The sequence below is a fragment of the Saccoglossus kowalevskii genome, chromosome 5 (assembly GCF_978046115.1).
Source record: "Saccoglossus kowalevskii chromosome 5, keSacKowa6.1, whole genome shotgun sequence".
NCBI classification, from domain to species: domain Eukaryota; kingdom Metazoa; phylum Hemichordata; class Enteropneusta; family Harrimaniidae; genus Saccoglossus; species Saccoglossus kowalevskii.
Genome location: NC_140645.1, coordinates 21,221,824 through 21,244,570, shown reverse-complemented (window position 1 = coordinate 21,244,570; position 22,747 = coordinate 21,221,824). Strand labels below are relative to the sequence as shown.

At 33.2% G+C, this 22,747-nt stretch overlaps 2 protein-coding genes and 1 long non-coding RNA gene across 4 annotated transcripts; all 3 read right to left on the bottom strand.

Moving 5' to 3' along the window:
- Positions 1 to 380: 380 nt before the first annotated feature.
- On the bottom strand, positions 381 to 8,186 carry LOC144347037 (alpha-protein kinase vwkA-like). Its single transcript, XM_085499612.1, has 7 exons — positions 8,126 to 8,186; positions 5,286 to 5,488; positions 4,707 to 4,776; positions 2,560 to 2,654; positions 1,583 to 1,629; positions 988 to 1,005; positions 381 to 476 (listed from the first exon to the last, which is right to left on the bottom strand). The coding sequence occupies exons 1-6, from the start codon at positions 8,179 to 8,181 to the stop codon at positions 991 to 993; spliced, it is 486 nt and encodes a 161-aa protein (XP_085355738.1). The 5' UTR covers positions 8,182 to 8,186; the 3' UTR covers positions 381 to 476; positions 988 to 990.
- A 1,424-nt stretch (positions 8,187 to 9,610) lies between these two features.
- LOC146745877 (uncharacterized) lies at positions 9,611 to 15,770 on the bottom strand. Of its 2 annotated transcripts, XM_085499610.1 has the most exons (7): positions 15,682 to 15,770; positions 15,134 to 15,307; positions 14,184 to 14,221; positions 13,877 to 13,947; positions 12,249 to 12,298; positions 11,760 to 11,790; positions 9,611 to 9,756 (listed from the first exon to the last, which is right to left on the bottom strand). In XM_085499610.1, exons 1-7 carry the CDS (start codon positions 15,715 to 15,717, stop codon positions 9,626 to 9,628), a joined length of 531 nt encoding a protein of 176 aa, XP_085355736.1. In that variant the 5' UTR covers positions 15,718 to 15,770; the 3' UTR covers positions 9,611 to 9,625. The 2 variants fall into 2 exon arrangements, with proteins under 2 accessions (XP_085355736.1, XP_085355737.1); XM_085499611.1 differs by lacking the exon at positions 11,760 to 11,790 and having other exon boundaries at positions 9,644 to 9,756.
- Positions 15,771 to 17,744: 1,974 nt separating this feature from the next.
- LOC146745876 (uncharacterized) lies at positions 17,745 to 20,838 on the bottom strand. Its single transcript, XR_014929542.1, has 3 exons — positions 20,755 to 20,838; positions 19,365 to 19,400; positions 17,745 to 17,805 (listed from the first exon to the last, which is right to left on the bottom strand). It is a non-coding gene; the product is annotated as an uncharacterized LOC146745876 (long non-coding RNA).
- Between the last annotated feature and the right edge of the window lie 1,909 nt (positions 20,839 to 22,747).

Below are 22,747 nucleotides of genomic sequence, written 5' to 3'. Positions count from 1 at the left end.
TGAACTTTATAGAAGAACTTCGCCACTAATTAAAAAAAAAAGTCAGTGCAAAGGAAAATAACAAAACCAACATGCAAAATCATCATTCAGATGTGAAAAAACTCTGCTATTGAGGTGTCATAAAATGTCTGTGAAATGCCTGCCCACACATCTTCTATTATGAATTTGTTATGTCATAATTATCCAATCAAACGCCACCATTAACACACTTTTCCTCACTGTGACGCAAAGGGTTCACCCATTTCAACAGGATGTTAATGGACTTGCTATCATTTAATAACTATGATTTACTTGAAAAAAATTGAAATGGAGAGTTCTGTGACAATAGATTTCAACTGACTTTATCGACCACAACACAAGTGACTCTGATTGTGCAGCTAAGCCAGAAATGTACAAATGTATATTTCAAATCTAACTCAAACCTAAACTTGATAATATGTTTTCTTTATGATCAACTCTTCCTCTTTAATAGTACTCTGAAAATAAATATAGAAGAATATTCTGAAGTTTTGACCATTTATCATTTCATTCACTCATTACAATATTATGAAAACATTGTCAAGTCAGAATTACAATAAAATCCTATTTCTTAACTGTATATTGCATAAATGCTGTCAGAACAAATGCTAATAATGGTTTAATTTCAAACCACAAGAATAAAAAAGGGACAAAAACTGCTTTAATGAGAGCACTAATAAGGATTGTTATCACCTCAATAAACACTGAAGAGCACAGAATTTCTTCACTACAATGCCTAAATGCCAAAAAATAGTGCAAAGTGTCAGTTTGTGTTCAGTTACATGTTCTATTTCCAGTATGTGCTCTAGTGATTCTGTGTTTGATGATACAGATGGAAAGTGTATGATGCTATAACTACAACAAACTTTGGTTTCCTTTTTCAAAAAGAGGGAGCAATCTGATTGGTCAGTTATTGCCATTCAAGTGCATGGTACATGATCAGTCAGTCATCTCAAGTGTCTAACTTACCTGTCAATTAAATTGTACCTAAAAAATAAATAGAACATTTTTATGAAACAATTACATTTTAAAACAAGCAGCCTGTCGGCTGAGATAGCTCCGCTGTTAGTAATGCACATTTCAATTAAAGAATAAAAGATATCATTAGAAAATGAACAATATGTATAGTATCAAGCAATAAAACTTGCGGTTTTCAACAAGAAGTCGAAAATATCACTTTTTACCAAAAATGACAAAAATATTCACCAAAGTTAGAGAATTAAAGATATCATTACAAAATGAACAAATCTGAGAGAGGTCCACATGTAGTACCTATATATGTAATATCAAAGCAATTGAACTTGCGGTTTTTAACAAGAACTCGAAAATATCACTTTTTACCAAAAATGACAAAAATATTGACCAAAATTAGAGAATTGAAGATATCAACATGAAATGAACAAACCTAAGAGAGGTCGAAAAAGAAAAACATTGACATGGACAACGTCGGACAATTACTCATATGATTAGTCGACAGCGGAGCTAATGAAAGGACTATTTAGATATTGTTGATAAGATCACATTTGTTTTAAACAAACACATTTGATTTGATTACATTGATTACCTCTGATCCATGGTCTTCTACCATACTTTCATTTAATTCTTCCATCCCTTGTAAAAATATTAGAAAAAACAATAAAAATAATGCTCTGTGAAATTTTTCACAGCAATATATCAGTATCAATATCAAAGTGTACTTACGAAATGAAATAAAGTGATCTTGTGCAAGATATATGGGTCTGATGACACCAGTATAACATGTTAAATTGCCACAGTATTATGATAGGAAAATGTAGATCTAAACATAGGATATGGTTTCTGTGGTGAAATGCACTACCATACCATAATTACTTACATTTTCAAGGATTTTTAGCATACAATATATAGTTTTTGGTGAATTGCATGACATGATAGAGCCCCTTTTAGTTCAATAGTAAACAAAACTGAAATGAGTCGGCCATAATGGTAACGACATGGCTCCAGAACAGCATTTGCGTTTGACCATTTTGAAACTGATATGAACAAATATTATGGTCCTGTTATTTGTATATATATATTATTATGTTCATTGTATGTACCAATATGGACAATAGCTGTCCATGTATAGCAAAAAGATCTGAATCCAAAATGACAGAAATGCTTGATTTTCATGAATTTTACCACAAAAATGCCACAAGTCACCCTTAGTAAATCTGATATGAAAAACAAATCATGCATCGAGCTCCCATAATGTACAATGTATTAAAGTACCAAGTTTGAGGAATTCCAGAAATGCTTGAATTTCAAGCAAAAAAATGGCTGATCAGTCCATGTCTCAAATACAAGTGCAGGTTCATGTGCATAGAGGTCAACCTCCTTTTTGGGACTAATAAATTGGTATAACCTGGGAATCCCTATTTAAGCTGTTTCAGTATTTGCCAAATGTTAAACCAACAATGATAAACATGCCAAAATAAAAACATGCCAAAATCAAGCTAAAGCACAATTTTTTGATTTGAAATTTCAAAAACATGACTATGCATTTTTAAATTATTCACTTACCAGGTAGGTTTAAAAATGCGCAATATTCAGAACAGGAATGATCTTTCGAAAATGTTACGATCGCCTGCCGTGAGATATTGTCCATGCCAAACAGACTATCAAAAAAAAAAAGAGATTTAAGGTCAGACAAAGGAAAAATTGCAAGAATTATCATAATTCCATCTATTAAACCTTATTTTAACAGGCATCAAGCACTTGCTTCTAATTATGAGCAATATTCTTTCAAACATTTTCTATTTAACATAATGTATTTTTGTTATAAAGTTTGTAACAGAACCAGTTTTTCTTTCTTTGTGGTTATTAGTCCCAGTTTCAGGTGCAGCCTTAAAAGGGGAATATAGTTTCTTATTTCCGGTTTCCATCGTTTCCGTCTGTGAACAAGTCACTGTTGAATATGCACATAATTTTTGTCTTCCAGATCTGAAAAGTGAGTCTTTTTCATGATTTTCATCCAAAATTACCTCTCCCACCAACACTGAGAGAACAATTGTGCATGCTCAGAATAAATTAATGAGTTAGAGTAATGCTAGGGTGATCAGTGACGTCATAGAAATGGACCACATTCTGGTTTTTGTTGAAAAAAGTGGTCAGAAATGTTGTTTATTATATCTTTAAACTATAAAAATTGCATTCCATTATAAAGAGTCATCACTGAAATACAGGGTCACAAAGTTGAAGATCAGTGAAAACACTATGCAGTTATTGTTTATAAATCCTGACCAGGCACATTGAAACATCAGGGCTACATTTTGATGGGAATTATATTGGTGATACTGAAACAAACCCAGGTTCTGGTAATATACAAAGACCTGAATTACCGGTAACAAAGAAGTCAAGTTGTTATTAAAGGTACATCCAGGTTTACTCAGATTTATGAATGCAGTTTCTTCAGCATGTATACATGTATGAGACATAGTTTGGTTGCACTTGTACACTCTGAGATTTGGAACATCAGTCATCAGAACAATACTAGATTAAGGGAAATCACTTTATGATGAGTTGTACCCACATAGAGTACATACATGTATTAATTCTCCTGTTAGCAGATGTTCTATGTATTATTTTAACAAGAGTATTTTATAATTAAATGATGAGGACTGTTACATTTATGTCTTGTTTATACAATATCTAAAACTAAAACAAACACAAAGTACAAACAACATGACACTTGAAAAGCTACGTTTGCTAGTAAAAAGCATACCGGTAAATATATCAGTAACAGAAAGTTGGAAGCCAGGAGATACAAACGCAGATCAGTGTTACACCATACCCTTTCCATCTAATAGCAAATCAACAAAGCAAAAATTGGCTTCACTGAAAATAGCGATGTTCTATCATGAGAATCAAATTCTATAACCAAATTATGTCGAAAAGAGGGGTTTGTTAAACTAGTTATTCTGAGACTAATTTGGTCGTCTTTCTAGTCACCTTATTTGTTGTATTTCTGTATATAAATTTGTGGGGGACGATACGTTGTGGTTATGGAAATGTAACGAAATATAGTATGCAAAATTATCTGCTACACAATCAGCACCAATCACCACAGAAGAACAACTTAATGAAACCTCAGAATTTATTCACTAACGGAAAACCCGCTGGCAATCCGGAGACTTGCAACCTCATATCAACGATATAACACAAATTGTAAGAATGATACAGAATTGGCAGTATGCCTTTGATATACATCGATAAACTCTTGACCGTGTAAGAAAATTAGTGGGAAAACTTCTAATTGGATGAATATAAAAATTGAAACAAAAGAACACACTGCGGTGGTTTCTACCACGTTCGCATTCATGTCGTCGTCTCACTTCAGAATCCGTATTTTGCAACAATGTACAAGTCAGAATACAGTATTATTGAACTTGTATAAAACGTAATGAATAAAGCGATTAACAAATATTGCATGTTTCAATTACAATGTTTCACAGATAAATGATTCAGAAATTACTCCGACAAAATTTCCCTAATAGCATTGCCTTCCTGTAATGCACAGAAAATCCACAAATAAAGATTTTGAAGAGTTATTATTACCATTACTATTTAATTGGGCATTTCCCAGAGTATGCTAACAAATCATATTATTTAAATGTTATCTCAAGAACCATTTTTATTAACTACATCAATGCTGCATAGATTATACTTACATATCATGTGTGCCTTCGTCAAATAGTTCCCATGTTGCAATTGCAACGTCGGTCAAAGTATAATCAACACCTATCAGTATACAAAACAAGACAATTATCAAAAAACTCAAATTTCCTATGGAATACACATTTGTATGTACAACATTCTTTAAAAGAGAAGCGCTATTCAAATTTAAACACAAATTTGAACAGTTAAGAGCGAGTTTTAACTGAGAGAAAGCTAGACAACACAGTTTTCATCTAATATGTCAACTAAACTACCGGTACATGCATTAATTTAATTATAGTTCAAAGATAAGCAGGCAAATTACAAAACATCAATTACATTTGTTTATCATTTTAAACTTCATCACAACAGGATGATTTGCTCCATTAAAATCAGATCTCCGATAGAAGCACATAAAAACTAAAAATCACATTTGTTGTATACTGAATCATTTAAAATATACCTTATTTTGACTATGGAAACCTAATCTGTAATTTACATATTAAGCACATGCCCTAATAATAGAGCACATACGGTAGCTATTTTTTCAGTCAACACGCCCATTCAAATAAAATTTATGTAAAAGTATAAACCTTGCAAATCCAGTAATAAAATTCGCCCACTATACTTCTGGTAGCACCAATGTGCAAATGAGCACATTTTGTCTGTGATAACACCACCATCTTCGGCAGCTACACCATTATTATTCAGGTATTTTTTGAATTTTCCTGGTAGGAATTTTTCAATAGTGTAGTAAGGTTCTCCTTCAACCTTCATAATATAACAAGGCAAGACTCTGTAAAAAACAAAACAAATGAGTTAACAATATTGCTGAAAAATGAGAGCATCTTCTACCATTAATTTGAGCTTACAACCTTTAAGTTTACCATAGGGTTTTGAAAAGCTGACAATAAAAAAACATAGTTGAACTCTAGTGACCTTGCCCTTTGTTGTATAATATTATTCCCTTTATCATAGTTTGTTTCAATATGAACATGCATTGTCATAATTAATTTTGAATACACCAAGTTTTGGAATTAAAACAGCAGTGGGAAAGCAGTCTACCAAACGTCCTTGATAGATGTAGATATCTTACAAAAACATTGGTGCCTAATTTGTTTAATTATTTTAAGGGACATAATTTCCAGCTTTATTCAAAGTTATTCAGTTATTTTAGTAGAAAAATGAATTCCTCATCTCAGAAACATGTATTGTATACTACTGTATTATTTGAAAAGTAAAACAAGCAGCCTGTCGGCTGAGATAGCTCCGCTGTTAGCAATGCACATGGCAATTAAAGAACAGAAGATATCATTAGAAAATGAACAAATCTGAGAGAGGTCCACATGTAGTACCTATATGTATAATATATCAAAGCAATTGGACTTGCGGTTTTCAACAAGAAGTCGAAAATATCACTTTTTACCAAAAATTACAAAAATATTCATCAAAATTAGAGAATTAAAGATATCATTATGAAATGAACAAATCTGAGAGAGGTCCACATGTAGTACCTATATATGTAATATCAAAGCAATTGGACTTGCGGTTTTCAACAAGAAGTCAAAAATATCACTTTTTACCAAAAATTACAAAAATATTCACCGAAATTAGAGAATTAAAGATATCATTACAAAATGAACAAATCTGAGAGAGGTCCACATGTAGTACAATATCAAAGCAATTGGACTTGCGGTTTTCAACAAGAAGTCGAAAATATCACTTTTTACCAAAAATTACAAAAATATTCACCAAAATTAGAGAATTAAAGATATCATTACAAAATGAACAAATCTGAGAGAGGTCCACATGTAGTACCTATATATGTAATATCAAAGCAATTGGACTTGCGGTTTTCAACAAGAAGTCGAAAATATCACTTTTTACCAAAAATTACAAAAATATTCACCAAAATTAGAGAATTGAAGATATCATTACAAAATGAACAAATCTGAGAGAGGTCAACATGTAGTACCTATATATGTAATATCAAAGCAATTGGACTTGCGGTTTTCAACAAGAAGTCGAAAATATCACTTTTTACCAAAAATGACAAAAATATTCACCAAAATTAGAGAATTAAAGATATCATTACAAAATGAACAAATCTGAGAGAGGTCCACATGTAGTACCTATATATGTAATATCAAAGCAATTGCACTTGCGGTTTTCAACAAGAAGTCGAAAATACCACTTTTTACTAAAAATGACAAAAATATTCACCAAAATTAGAGAATTGAAGATATCATCATGAAATGAACAAATCTGAGAGAGGTCTACCCAAGGTACATATACACCAAGTATCAAAGCATTCAGGCTTGTAGTTTTCAAGAAGAAGTCGAAAAAGTAAAACATTGACACGGACGACGGACAATCACTCATATGATAAGCTCCGCTCGACAAAGTCGACAGCGGAGCTAAAAATGCCCTCTAGAATTAACTAGTATGTTGCAAGCTCTGCTTTGTATGCAAATCAACTGTAATAGTTATAGTGATTGGAATGCATGTTAAGCATACGGATAATCAGAGTTGACATAGCATATGACAATAAACAGATGTTGCATTGCCAATGAAGAATGCAAATAGTTAGTTGGTGTCCAGTGGAGAGAGAAGTCAAAAGTACTGTTGCCTCCTGAGAATCTACATCTTCAAACACAGTGTGTTTTTAAACTAGTATTATCAAAGCTCTGTAATTCTGTTCCAATAGCTGAAACAAATTCCTGTGAATTTTCAAAATTCATATACTTCGCAATACAAAATCCATATTTTTTGAGTACGTTTTGCTTTTTATGTATTTTTGCATTATTTTTGTTTTGATAACTTTGGACTAAAGAGATTTTCTATTGGCTTCAAAGCTTGATCAAAAGTTTGGCACCCAATTTATAGGAGTGCTTATAAAGATTATCTGACATCTTGTTTTCTGTTAAAATTTTATTTATTGGTAGGTTTGCAAATGTATATCAGACTGTGCAACAACTCTCTCCATGAGTTGGTTTTGAAACCCAGTCCAGTATTCCCATGGGATTTTGGAGACACAATACTAATGATATTATTACAAGACAAATGATTTACTTCACTGAGCACATACAACAATGCATATTCCATTGGGATCAGTGATCTTTGAATGTGTATCACCAGTGATCAGTCAAATAGAAACAGTCAAAACATTTCATCAGATTTTCTCAATTTTTGCATATTTTCACTCAGTACATCAATCGTTCAACTAAGGGAAGATTTTATACTGATGAATTAGGTGACCAAGTTTGATAAAGTTTGGAAGGAATAGAATTACTAAAGTTATTGTGCACACGTTAACAATTATTAATGATGACAACAACATTTTTCCCTTAATATACCTTTCCTTTCATCTTTGATGATACAGGAAAGGTAAAAAATAATGACATAAGTATTATGAATGAAATGAAACACTGACCTTGGACACTCTCCAAATTCAATACATTTTTCTTTCTCAAAAACACGGCATAGCATGTTTCCCAACATTTGGGTTTGTACTTCCTGAAAATATATACTTATTAATGATATCTGTATTTGAATTACAATCATCAGTTTTAGATAATTAAACTGACATAAAATAAGCTTTAAAAATAAAATGTTGAACAATATATGACAACACATTAGAGCAGCATATGCCAAATTTGTGTAGTTAACACATTTCATTATTAACTTAAAGGGAATTTGTGCCAAATTATATTATTGTATCCAATGCACCAACTGAGATTAATATTAAATTCTTCATACATGGGTTTACAGATATACACCCTATAGTCAGTCAGAAACAAGTAAATTAAGTAAAAATACAAAGCTGCTAAATAAATTCTTACATTCACTGGTATATCTGTAAATCCACAGTTGTGTCAGTATTACTTGAAAGTTGAAAGGTTAGTTTAAAAAATCAATGAACAATCTCCATGTTAGTAAAAATAAAAGTGGGCTGCAAACCCGAACCCCTTCAGCAAAGTTGTATGTATTTTCAAACAAAATATTCACAAAACTAAAAAAAATGCATAAAGATGGGCAGGATTTAAAATTTGGCACAGACCTTCTTTATATTCTATGTGTGGTAAAAACTGAACTTTTGCTTATTAAACACTGATATTAAAATTACAACCAATATTTCATTATCTTATTTCTTACACGTTTAGACATCATGTATTGCAGGTCAATCTTTGATTTCCCTATCTGTTTATAATGCCCTTCATATAGAGTATCAATTCCTTCTTGAATATGAGTCTTCATGACATATCCTCCCTCGTTAATATCAGGGTGATTTGAATCGACTATATAGCAATGATAAGCTGCTCTCATAGCACCTTTACCGATAAAATTGCCTTTTCGGAACTTAATTTCAAAAGATTTGGCATCCCATGCACACTCTCCTAATGAAGTGTATTTAAAACTACTGATTTCCCCTGCAACTAATGGGCCTGCCAGTAAAAAAATAAAAACAAATTCTTGTATGTTAAAATAGTACATTTGAACACTTTGAAGTGCTTTTTCTCATACATTTTTCTGTGATGAAATTGAAGTACCGGTAGTCAGAATTTGAGAACTTTTGTTAGCAATTAAAAATCAGAAAAGCAATATTGTAATATTACAACAATGAAATTAAAGCTATGTGAAAACAAGCACATTTTCATTCATGCCAAGATCAGGGCATATGATTGATGGACTCAAAAATGGCGAATAGTTATATATTTGTTTTTTTTGATAAATTTCTTTTTGCAAAAATAGGTTGTATACATGTATTTTCCTTAGTATGTGTAAATTTTGAATTGATCAGATACAGGATGAATGTGGAAATAAAAATGAACATCTCTTTGGTGACTGCAAAGCAAATTTGAAAGAATTCCAAGTTACTATTTGAAGATGAAATTAAATATATTAAAACCAAACAGTCAACAGACAGTCATTATTATGAATAACTCTGCCAATTAAACATCATTGAAATTGGGACTAAACATTCATGTTGAGTATTGTACTTACCAGATTCCAATGGGACACATCTCTGACTTCTCCCAAAGTTCAATAATGTTGTAACACTAACTGAAAAAAACAAAAATTAATAGATGCAGTGATATTATAGAACCCAGGAGTTAAACATTTAAATGAGGAAATTAGGAATGTGATTGCCATAAGAACTCCATGTGTCACACATGTTTTATAGTTGCATAGAACAATGTACCTCATAAGTACGTAAAAAGAAATTCTCTAAAAAATAACCAGGTTCAGCACAGTCGTACAGATGTCCATATATAAGGTAGGTAATTAACATGCATGGATTTCACAGATGTATGTAGAACATTTACTTGAAATTTTAATGAGTACTCTAGATATCAGTGGAAAATATATAAATTGGTTTATTTAAATTAGGTAATTAGTAAGCACATAATTCAACCCTAAACTAAACATGTGTATGGCTTACCCCTGTGGTACAGGCACACATAAGTTTAATTAAATAAAAGTACCGGTAGAAATAACATCATATATTCTGTGACTTAAGGTCTAGTCATAATTTTTAACAAAATTGGTCATAAATCACATAGCAATATTCATTAGTTTATTGTGTACAATCATGAAGCTAATGTCTCATGGTACAATGAAATAGCATTATTTTGTGTGTTACAGTTATGCTTTTTGAGAAACGTGTCCTAATATTTCCATGCTATTCTTACTTTATCGTGTGACTACTGAGTTAGAAGTTCGCCGATCTACGCTCAACGACGTGAAATCTGTAGCGACCTGACAGGGATTCCTTCACGGTCTGTGAGATCGATTGCCATCCTGAATTTGTGCAAATCCGGACACTATCCTGTTGAACTCAACCTGCACAACGCATCAGATGTTTAACAGCGATCGAGCCCAGCGTCTACCGTGAAATCTACGCAGCGAGCTGTCTCCTGGTGACTGACTTCACAGCGATCAACTGGGAGCAACGAATACGTTCTACGGACTTCCAGTTGCTTATACAAGACGATAATATTCTGATTTACTGTACTTTTAATGTAACATTGAACCATTGACATTGAAGTATTCTCATGTGTGATCACGCAATTTATGCAACGTAATAGGCATTTGTAGCTGTTATTGTTATTACCGTTACACTTATGTTGTTGGTGTTGTGTTGAATTTATAGTGAATTGATCGATCGATCGATAGTCAGGGATTTATTCGAATTTTATTTTATTTTTTTATTAAATATTGAATTCATTTACTAGCATGATTGTCATTACTTTTAGGCCATCAGCCGAGCCCCTCATAAATATTACTCTGTCACGTTGTCAACCGAACTTAGTTTCGTGGTTAATGGGTTGTATCAAAGGTTCTGAATTCTAAATCTGTTCTGGTAAAATTTCCAGAATTTATTTGGTAACTAAAATCGGGCGATTTCATTACGTTGACGTAATCACGTGTTACATTAATATTAATATTAATATAAACTGTACCATTTTCTTTACTAACCCTAAGCTATGGATAGTTGACTTAAAATTCAATTAAAACTTTGACAAGACACTCATACATACAGACAGACACACTAACTGCAAAGGGATTCAAAAAGTTCTTCACTACTACTACAGAATAAGGTTTCCCGATATACACTATAGATTTACAAGCGACCTGGAGGTCAAAATAGCTCCATTGTCCTACTTGAACATTTATGGTAGCCATGTTGAGCAACACACACTAAAAGACAAAACGTGTTTAACCCACCCCCCGAAAAAGTTTGGTCCTGGCTGTTGAGAACATATCAGCTTAACTTCATCTAACAAATTGTTCACAAAAATAATGTACCAGGTACACCTCAATCTAACAGAAATCCAACTAAGGTACCTACAACATACCAAGTATCAAAGCAATTGAGTTGTTAGTTTTTAGGAATAAGTCGAAAGTGCAATTGTAGATGGACAAACGACGGGCAATCACCTATATGAACAGCTCCACTATGTCATCTACGACAGTGGAGCTAATAAGAAAATAACACTAAAGTCATTATGGCCATGTAGTGCATCTATTTTCAATTCTACAGAAAATGTTTTATAAGTGCTTACTTGATGGAGATGGTTGCACAATTGCTTCTGTCTGCAATAAAATAATATTGTTTAGTTGTTGTATTCTTATAATAGACTTACATTTGTACACAATAAAGATCAGGGTTTATGTTTTGAATCCATTCTACAGAAATTACTTTTTGAGACAAAATAAACTCATATTAGTTTAGTACTAAACTAATCCAATTGACAGATCTTGGGGAGCCTATAACAACATCTGGTTCTCAAAATCAGTAATTGCTATGCCTTCATTGTGTTTACTTTTCCCTACATCTCATAAATATTTTATTTCCACCAATAAATCTTTGCCTAGATCTCAAACAGCAAGGACATATATTCCCACCCCTTGTATACCTTGACTTCATCATTGATGATACTGACCAGGCAAAAATGAATTAAACATGAGTAACATTTTCATCAGCATTAATCTTCTCATCTTTTTGCAATTATAATTACCATCAAATAGCGCAAATGGTAAAAGATACTAACCTTTTTACATGTTTTCGCCATCTCAGAAAGTTGTTTTAACTGACTGGAAGCTGAGAAAAAAATGTCGGTTCTGTCAGGACATTTGCTATAAATATGTGAATTCAATCATATGGTGTGAAAATATACAGTGTATATAACATATAAGGTACTTCTATAAACTATTCCTGTCTAGAAGGTTGCTTTTGATAATCATTGTAATGTGATATTTAGTCACCGTTGATGTAGTTTTTAATTTTGTCAGCTTGAATTTAGGCAGAGGGTTCTCCAAACTCGTCTATTCACATAGTTCATACCCACCATAGACCGGTCTGCCCAACGAAAATTCTTGGTACCGGGGTCTTGGGAAGGAGCCTTGGGGGTATTTTGGTCTCATCCCATACTTTGGGGACTAATCCCGAAACAACACAGACCGGGTAGCATTTGGTCCAGCAGAAAGTGTTGCATAAGATTTTACCCCATCGGGGGGCCTTAAGCGTTACCTCCTCCGTAGCAGACCAACGTCTGCCCATCAACGCCGTTTGCGTGCCCTGTGTCCCACTCCGCACTCGAATGGACAGGGAGAGACATATCGACGGGGTTGCTTTGGATCCCGACGCCTGTGATCCCATAAGCCTTGTAGCAACTGAAAGTGGTCGCCTTAGGATCAGGGTATTTACATCGTATCACTAAGATCGATGGAACTCTGTATCACCCCAAAAGCGTGGATCACCGAGTCATTACGGATAGTATACTCTGAGGGACCGAAAAAAAATATCTCAGACCTCAGAACTCCAGTGAAAAACTCACGCCTTCAAGGCAAAGACCCCGAACATTGCATGCAGGCACAGCGAAAAAGCATATCAGATACAGGTTCTATGCTGGTAAATTCTGAATATGACCACTGCATAGTCGACCCGAAAACAAGGAGGCCAAAAAACGGCAGCGAGTCATGGAGCTGTCATTACATCTACTCATTTCTAAATACGTAGATCAAGCATAAAATGAAGACGACATGCATGAGGGAAGCGAATTACAGTAGTAAAAGGTGCTGCCACGAAACCAACAAGTGGTTATGTAGTGGGGCCGGGTATTAATTTATTTGTTGTGAAAAAAAAATATTACACACAAGGGGGAAAACCACACGAGGGTAAAGAAGACAAGAAAAACTAATCCTAACAGCTAGAATGTTGAATGCCGCCCAGCGGCAACAACCCAAGCTAGAAACCCGGACAGGAAAAGCAAGCGATCCAGGCAGAGCACGCTAGATTTCATCTTCATTCGAGACAGAGAAAAAATCAAATCAGAGTGATTGTACAGACGTTAATGGCGCTGCCATATGGCCTCGGTCACGTGGTTCGTGAAGTAAGGGAAAAGAGAATCTTGGGGTCATGGGGCTTCACCTGACCTAGATTCTATCTCTTCGTCACCGACAGAGTCACTGATTAATGCCTACAGTTCAAAATAGTCATTTTGACTGACCTGAGTCTATGGTGGGTAATTGAACGTTGTGAATTTGGTAGGGAAATAATTAGAACCAGCCTCAGTTTTTCTTCCAGGACTTATTTACAAAAGACAACAAGTTGTTATTGTTTACAAATTTTTGTCCAAAAATGTAATTATTCATATTGAGATTTTTAACTGACACTTACCACTATAACTAAGTGGAATACTACCAGTATCGATAGAGCAGGAATCACCTGAATTACTTGATCTGTGATCTCTATAAAGACAAGGCAAGATATATTACAAGAAGTATACAATAGTTTGATTATAATACATAAGAAATGGTATAGCTCCATACATTATATATATATATATATATATGCACTATATATAAGATATAGATAATAATAACAATCATATTTTATATCCATTGTGTTATTTTAAAATTTGCCTGGTGGGGAACATGTGTGTGATACATACATGTATAATGAAATGAAATCAAAAAATACTTACAACATGAATGCAGACAAACTTTCCTCATTTCCATCCTCCTGAATAACATGGTCAAAAAGAAATGAGTAAAGAGTTGCAAGATGATATAGTCTCTCAACATAATATATAAATAAAATTTATGAATTACATTCCCCATTCATTTTCTGGCGACTAAACAATGAAAGATGTAGATAGAATTATGATTAAATGTTTGGTAATATCCAGAAATTACAGATTGTGTAATTTCAAATGGCAACTTATTTGGGGCTGTCAAAGTGGCATCACCTGGAAACAAAATCATTCTTTTATCTTACATACAAAACTGCACAATCTACAAGTAAACAGTTTGATTCAAACCACAAAAAAAATAGCATATGCACTGTTCATATCAAATTTCATTTCAAAAACTTTTGAAAGTTCTCTTTGTGCTCATCATATTAAAGCGGAGGGGTTGTCGCGAGTGTGTCCTTGAAACTTGAGTTCCAAGTGGCTTATACAACATAATGTTTATTTATATCAAAACCCGTGTACCGTGTAGTAGTAATATGGGCAAAAATAAAAACAGCCGTTATTTGGCCATCTTTGATCTGATTATGAAACACACTGATATGTATGATGTATGTGCCAAATATGAATAATTTTGATTTTGAAGACACATTCTTAAAAAAACATGTTAATAACACTAAACTGCACCAACATTATACAATGATTGATAATAAACACATGATTAGAGAAGATTGGTAAAAAATTAATTGAGTTTAATATCTTGGATACAAAGATTTGTTAGAACAATGACAACACTTTCAGACAAGCACAATTTTATTTTTCCCATTTTCTTTTATTACAAGATAGGTCAAAAAAATCAAATCACTACGTCTTGTCTTTGCACCAACAATATCAACCATGTCTGAGAGCTGATATCAAATGGACGTGAAAATGACTACAACTGGATTAACTAGTAGGACACTTACCGGAGAATAAAAACAAAATGTAGTTTTGCTTTGGATATGGCAGTCTTCTTTATACTCTGGTCCATTGGGCCCACCAAGTATTTTGCACTCTGATTTCAATGAATAAGAAATCTTGAAAAATTCCATACACGAATCGAGGACATTAGATATAGATAATGGCTTATTGAATTCCACCTACAAAAAAACAATCGTCTTATAGTGGTTGACCTGAAAATATTATTTTTTAATCAATTACAATACCTGCTTATGGATTTAAGAAATCATTTTTTCCATTTTAAGATAAACAAAGCTAGCCATATTATGTATGGGGTGATTCACTCTGAGAATTTTGACAAATGTTCCTACAAATAACCAAAGACATACTTTTTTCAATTCATTTATGATATTCTACATTATCACAGTGGATAACATTTTTGCACATTTTGTAATAACAAAAAAAATATTGCCAGATATGTAAATCAGAAAAAAAGCTTATTTTTCGAGTTGGAAACTCAGCATAACAATTTGTTTAGATAAAAAAACAGGTGTCAGGTTATAATTATACTCACCAACTGTTTCAAAGCCTCACTTTTTTGGTATTTCATTGATTTTCTGTTAAATTTCAACCTAGTTATAGTCAATAACTGAAAGAAAACAAAGAAAAAATATCTAAGCCTCGAGTTTTGATTTGTGATGTGAGATATGTTTTAACAGATCTGTAAATCAAAAACAATATTTGACAAAATACTAATCTGAAGGTCTCTTATATAAATTTTATTTTAGACAAATTTTGAAAAATCTTGAACAAAATACAAGCTAGTCACACCAAATAGAACCTGGTTGACATTTTATAGTAATTAAATCCAGGTTGCGATAGGGCTGCATACCACAAGGGGGCTGAATAATGATGCACAATCACACATAAGTGTCTGGGATCCAATAGGGATAGGTTTATTCTAAATAACAAAACTAGGGGGCCAGAGTTTGAGTAAATATGTTGCCATGGCAACCTCAAGGTTGCTGAAAAATGGCCAAACACTGGCAAACTAAGACCACTACTAAAACACAACAATGAAAACAAACTCAAACACCTGGATGAAGAAAATAAGTAAATAAACAGCAGAAAATTGGCACAAATGACAAAACTCAAAGCGACTGTAAAGCAGCAAATTGAAAAAGAAAAAAAGAAAAATATAACAAAACTCAAAGCGTCTAAATAAAGCAAGCAACAACAAACAAACAAACAAAACACAAAGAGCTACCCACCATTCCAAATGGGTTTTTTTTTTGGGGGGGGGGGGGGCAGAAATGTTGGCACTACATAAAATTCAGCTGCTTGCTGCATGCATTGCTAGCCGTGCACTGAGAGGGATTATCAAATGGCAAATGTAAGCTATGTTTACTTATACAAAGTGGCCAGCACTGATTGGTTACAATGAGGCACACCCACTCACTGCCTCTGAGGAATGCAAATGAGCAGCTACCCCAGATTTAAACCTGGTTAAATATTAACCTAACCTTAATTTGTTTGGCCAATAAAGAGACACTGCTGAGTCAATCTGTTGCCATGACAACCCCAAGGTTGCTGAAATATGGCCAAACACTGGCAAACTAAAACACAACCCAGGATAAGTGTACCATATTCTGAAGATAGTCAGATAAAAAACTACATACATAAATTTCAACTGTAAATAAATTAGGTTTGTGGAGTATCCAAGATAACCTATGTACTAACTTTCATTGAGACTGTTGAGAGGCATTTTAATATTGACTAATTATTATGCAAATTAGGTTATTAATACACAGTTGACACAGATTTCAACCAAAAACTAATCAGAGTCAGGGTAACAAGTTAGCTTATTATACTATAAATCCTACTACATTGTACTAAGAAATGCAACATATTTGCACCATGTCATAGTGTTCATTATGGCATTGTGGCTAAACATCACTGGTGGTAAGAGGGAAAAAAAGAAATACTAGTAGTGTAATTGTGATTAGGACATACTCCACCAGTGACAATATATATATACGTTTTCAGAAAACAGGGACAAAGTAGAATATCATTATCATGAGTGACATTCACACCCAGTCTGTCCAGGCATGCCTGAGAAATGGTTGATGACATGTACAAAATCTGTGATTTCATTTTTGTTGACGAAAATGGCTCCCAGTCAAGTAAACTTGAAATCTCTAAATACCATATTTAAATATTTAAACAAAATCGGTGAAAGTCTGAGAACGGGGTAGGAGACTCGTTAATGAACACAAGAAATCAAGAAACAAAAAAATATGCATTACTGATGTTAATACAAAGTTTTAATGAAATCAGCATTAATTGGTTGATGAAGTTCAACTGTTGATTATTGGTGTCTTTTTTAATTTGTACATACACATACAAACACACATACAGAACTCAAAACATAAGTTTCTGATAGGGAAAATTACAAACTACCCCGTACTGTAAATGCATAGTACACAACAAATATATAATATATAAGAAAATGAAATGGTTTTGTTATATATCTTTGATGATAAAACAAAAATAAATAATTTAGTAAACCAAAGAATTACCAATAGTATATAGACGAGTAATGAAAGAAAACATATTCTTACTTGTGGACATCTCAAATTTCATTTTTTTCCTGATGCTCTTCTTACAGCTTGTTGGCGCTCACGCACAGCATCCCATTCTTCAGAGAATTATAAAAATAAAATTGTTTTATTGATGTCTACTCTAAAAACAGAATGTTTGGTTAAAAATTAGAAAAAAATGAACTTTTGGTATACATGTACTGTGCACGTACTTTGAATGAAATGTTGTGCACATTGTGGTGAAACATTTTCAAAAAAATTGTAATAGTATACGCTCATTGTCAGCAATGTCTTAGTGGTTATCTCTAAGGAGCAATCACCTCCAAATAGTGCAGTGTTCTCTCAAAGCATACTAGTATTTGAGCGTGAGAAAACAAGAAAATAGAAAAGCCATTATTATTTTATGTTAAATTATGTAAATAAGTTGCCATGTTGTCTGAAATTCCTGATAGGGTAGTTGGATTGTGGTGCAGGGAGCGCTCCCAGGTTCCAATTTATTGTCTATTGACATTTACCAGTATATAATCTAAAATAAACTTCCACTAATTTGGAAATCTTGGATGCCAAATATGATTGATTTACGAGAGTTCAGACTTATTTCATGTATATTAATTTCGCAACCAGTCATCGTTGCTTATAATGGTATAAAAGAGAATAAAATTAAATGTTTGATTCAGTAAGATTTGTCTGGTTATCATCATTCAGTAATCACCTCCATGGAAGTACTAACAAAGGCATGCATTTAATGGACTTGTAGGAATTCTATCAAAACATTAATTCAATTTGCATGAAATAAACACAGCAGATGTTTGGCAGTAATAATAAATACTGGTATTAGTACCGGTACCATATACAGCACATTCAATGACCTGATACAAGTTCATGAATGCACATTTTTCATTGGTCAATTTCTTGACTCTGTATCACACTTAAGGGTAAGATTTTTTTTCATGAATTTAGATTTGAGATTTGATACAATGAAACAAAATTTGTTTTCTGAGTGCAAAATTTGTTCTTAAATTTGATTTTTGTGTGGCGGATGTTTGGGTTGCTTTCAATGATATCATTTACCATTGAAATACGATTCATGATAGATGGAAATTCAGGGTGATTTGATGTTACTGGACCAAATTATTGTGATCAGTTTTCAATTCACCCATATCATGTACTGGAATACCGACTGTGCATAGGTATGCAGTATAATGCCGCCAGAACATTTTGCACCAGTTTGCACCTGGGAAATAAAATGAATTATATTTGGGTATTTCATATTCAATCAAATATTCCATTAATACCCAGACAGCAAAATCGTGATTTTCATTAGCATATTCGTAATTCACACACTTCTAAGAATAGTTTTACAACTACCAAGTTTTTATGTGTGCATTTCACAGACACTTTAAACCTGATGCATAAACATGTACAAGGTCAAGCAAAAAACAATGACAGAAGAAAGATATTTCATGGAAGGGGTAGCATGGTCTTCTGTCATCAACTACTGCATTTATTCTATTGGTCTCATATAAATGTAATGTTTTGGTTATGCAAGCTTCTATTAAAGATGAATTTCAAACAAGAGCCATCATGGTATTACATGTACTATATTTATTAAATAAACAGATTATTCAATAATTTTCAAAACAATTTTTAAACATACCTTGACGATGTCCAACTTTCTTCATAATTTTAATTCCTAAGTAAAAAAAATAGAAAATACATAAATTAGTAATTAACTTCTTGGGGTGATATAATAACAAATTTAAACAATTATAGAAAAGATATTAAATGATTTCTATTGTGCTGTATTTGTAAATTGATTTTAAATCAACCACTGCTACACTCCTGCAACATTTATAGGCTAACAACAAGTTAACTTGGTTACATGACAAAATTTTAACAAATGCACAGGAACTTGGACACTTTTATCGAATAAACTAAACAACTTGCTAAACAAGAGTGGTCTAACACTCCCTGTAGCAAGGTACCTAAAGAAGTGTTTAAAAATAAGACAGCAACTCCAGTGACAATCTTCTGTCACAGTTTAAGTTTTGCATTTTGTAATAATTTAATCTTTATATTTTTTTTCTCTCTGTAATGTTTTAACTTACTAGTAGTTTGTTTTATTTTATCTATTTTTTTTGTAACTATTTATTCCTTCTTAAACGTTTGTAAACATTGCCAATCCCTCAGGGGAATGTGTAAGTGTTAATAAAATTATTATTATTAGTAGTAGTAGTAGTATGAACACGGACCGGTAATATAGTAACTCATGCCCAATTCACACGGTCGATGCGAGTTACACGCCCGGCTGTGACAGGGCTGTGTATCTGATTGTTTGAAACCCCTACCCCTTATCAGACAGAAGTAAGCTCAAATTGCCTACTCCTTTTCAGACAAACTGGATATTTGACACCCCTTTCCAGACAGTAAGCATATAAATGGTACAACATCGCCAATTACTGCTTCCAATCACTGTGACCATGATCAAAGCCGACCCCATGCTGAGTAAGAAACCCGTCATCGGACCACAGGGAGCCGAGGAACTATAATCAACTGTAATACGCAGTCTCTATGAGCGGGGGGGGGGGGTTATCGGCTGGTATCTAGTGTAAGAAATAGAACCCCCCCCCCCCCCGCTCATAAACACTGCGTACTACAGTTGATTATAGTTCCTGGGCTCCCTGTGATCGGACCCGTGCTGTTGAAGACCGCGCTCGTGCCAATATCCCCCAGGAACGGTATTTTTCTTTTCGATGAAGGAGCAAATACGACATTCACAACAGAGATTTGTCCTCATGTTGCAAACAGAAGGAAAGTCCAGGGCAAGTATATCAGAAAGCGACAGGCCATATCCTAGTTTGATGTACTCTGGACCCCTTTTCAAACAGAAATAATGCAAAAAGGATGGGGTTGCACGCCACTGTACTCGCGATCCCCGTTACTCATTTTGTTTCTCGTCATAAAACTGGTTACGCGCATCTCACGCTATTTACAATACCACCTAGCACACAGAATATCAAATAAAGAAATTCTAAGTAGACACTTACCAAATATTTGTACAGCAGAAACAAAACTTCAAGCAGGGAGCTGTAAATGCTTCGAGTATACCCAGTCGAACGCAAGTTAGCAATGATTGGCTAATAGTAATACCACGTGACTTGGGTCATAGGTTAAAGGTCAACGGGAAAAAAATGAAAACGGATTTCAAAACGAAGTGAAAATGAAAATGATTTTAAAACGAAAATGGTTTTGAGAATGAAAAAAGTTTTAAAACGAAAATGGTTTTAAAACGGAAATTATTTTGAAAAATGAAAATGATTTTCAAACGAAAATTATTTTGAAAATGAAAATGGTTTTGAAAATGAAAATGGTTTTCAAACGAAAATGATTTTGAAAATGAAATTAATTTTAAAAAGAAAGTGGATTTGAAAATAAAAACAAAGCTAAAAATGAGAATGAATTTCAACTTGAAAAAGAGAATGAAATTTGATTCGAAAACAAAAACGAAATTCTACTTTAAAACGAAATGAATTTGGAATTAAAAATGAAATTAGATTTAAAAACCAAAACGAATTTGAAAAAGTAAATAAAAATGGATTTTAAAATAAAAAAAAAATCGATATTAAAATAAAAATGATCTTTTTTAAAGTCAAAACGTGAGCCACCTCGGTTGCCGTAGTTGAGGTATATTCGCACCCAAACAGCAGTGTCTGACAAAATCACAAAGTATATTTACAGTACAGTATATTTTGCCTGGACCATTAAAAACACAGAATGTTATTTGAATAGGATGTCGTCTCATCGGATGTAAACTATAAACCTGCCTGTCCCGAGTGCTGGTGCTTTTCTATGTAGCGTTATGCCAGTTATCATAAAAAAAGAACTCCTAGATTGTGCTCGTTGTATGTTGATATGATTAACATATAAAACAATAATTAAAACGCATTCAAAATTACGGACGTAAGATTTGAAAACTAGTTTTCTTTACCTCGGAATCAAATGAACCACTGATAAAACTGTGCGACAGAAACAGCACCCGTCACTCAACGCAGTGTATCGTGCTGCCACAAATCATGTAATATTATGAGAAAACAAATTCCGGTAAATCCAATTGCCGTTCCGCAGACATGTGCTGTTAAATTTAGTTCGATTAAAAAAAATAGAAAAGATATTACTCGTGATGCAAATTGGCTGAGTCCAGATTAATACAGGATGTGCATATACATTGTTTTGTTTAGTTTAGTTATATTGTGTTGTCTCGTGTCATTTGAACAAAACATATATACATATCCCATATACTCATCCGTTAAAGAAATTATTAACGCAGGATGACAGTATGTGCACCACCCCGTCATTTTTTATATTGTGATATTTCAACAAAGCAGACAGAACACATACTGATCCGTGTTTTTATTAAATTATTTTCTCTTCTTGATTCGCACTTTTTTTTGGGGGGGGGGGACTTACTTATTTGCAACTTACTATTTCACATATAATCTGTAAATGTATATAGTCGTACTGTTTGTGATAACTAAGAAATATTATACAAATATTTTTTATCACATGTTAACATTCAAATTAACTTAAAATCATTGTTTTTTTTCGATTATGTATTAGACAAAATCATGCGAGCTAGCACAGTCGATTAGTTTATTGAATTATAAATCGAACTGACATAACCATAGAACGTCGCAGCACGTGAACCACGGAAGTCGAGTCAGTAGTTCCTGTGCGAGTTGAACTGTATTCAATATGGCGCCACACACAAACAGTGTTCCCCGCTGATCAAAATGACTGGGGGTAAAGGTTGATTAAGATTGATATCTCTATCCTGTTATTAACTATACAATTATTAAATTGAAAATGAATGGAAACTGAATGTAAAATTAATGTAGCCAATATATGCTTATACAGATGGTGGAAAACACTTGTTGAGCCAAAGTATACCAACTAAAATTATTGCAGCTGGTGTATGTGACCAGATGCGTCAGGAAACAGTATTATATATATTGTGTTGACAAGGATTGAAAATCATACTGT

What these genes read in the sequence shown, in the direction of transcription:
- LOC144347037 (XM_085499612.1), bottom strand. Translation starts at nt 8,181, where the DNA reads ATGCTATGCCGTGTTTTTGAGAAAGAAAAATGTATTGAATTTGGAGAG. An exon ending in GAATTTGGAGAGTGTCCAAG is followed by an intron (nt 5,489 to 8,125) that starts GTCAGTGTTTCA and finishes TGTTTTTTACAG; the next exon opens with AGTCTTGCCTTGTTATATTA. An exon ending in GACGAAGGCACACATGATAT is followed by an intron (nt 2,655 to 4,706) that starts GTAAGTATAATC and finishes TTTTTTTGATAG; the next exon opens with TCTGTTTGGCATGGACAATA.
- LOC146745877 (XM_085499610.1), bottom strand. Translation starts at nt 15,717, where the DNA reads ATGAAATACCAAAAAAGTGAGGCTTTGAAACAGTTG. An exon ending in TGGCGAAAACATGTAAAAAG is followed by an intron (nt 11,791 to 12,248) that starts GTTAGTATCTTT and finishes ATTTTATTGCAG; the next exon opens with ACAGAAGCAATTGTGCAACC. An exon ending in TGTGCAACCATCTCCATCAA is followed by an intron (nt 9,757 to 11,759) that starts GTAAGCACTTAT and finishes TGTTTTTTTCAG; the next exon opens with TTAGTGTTACAACATTATTG.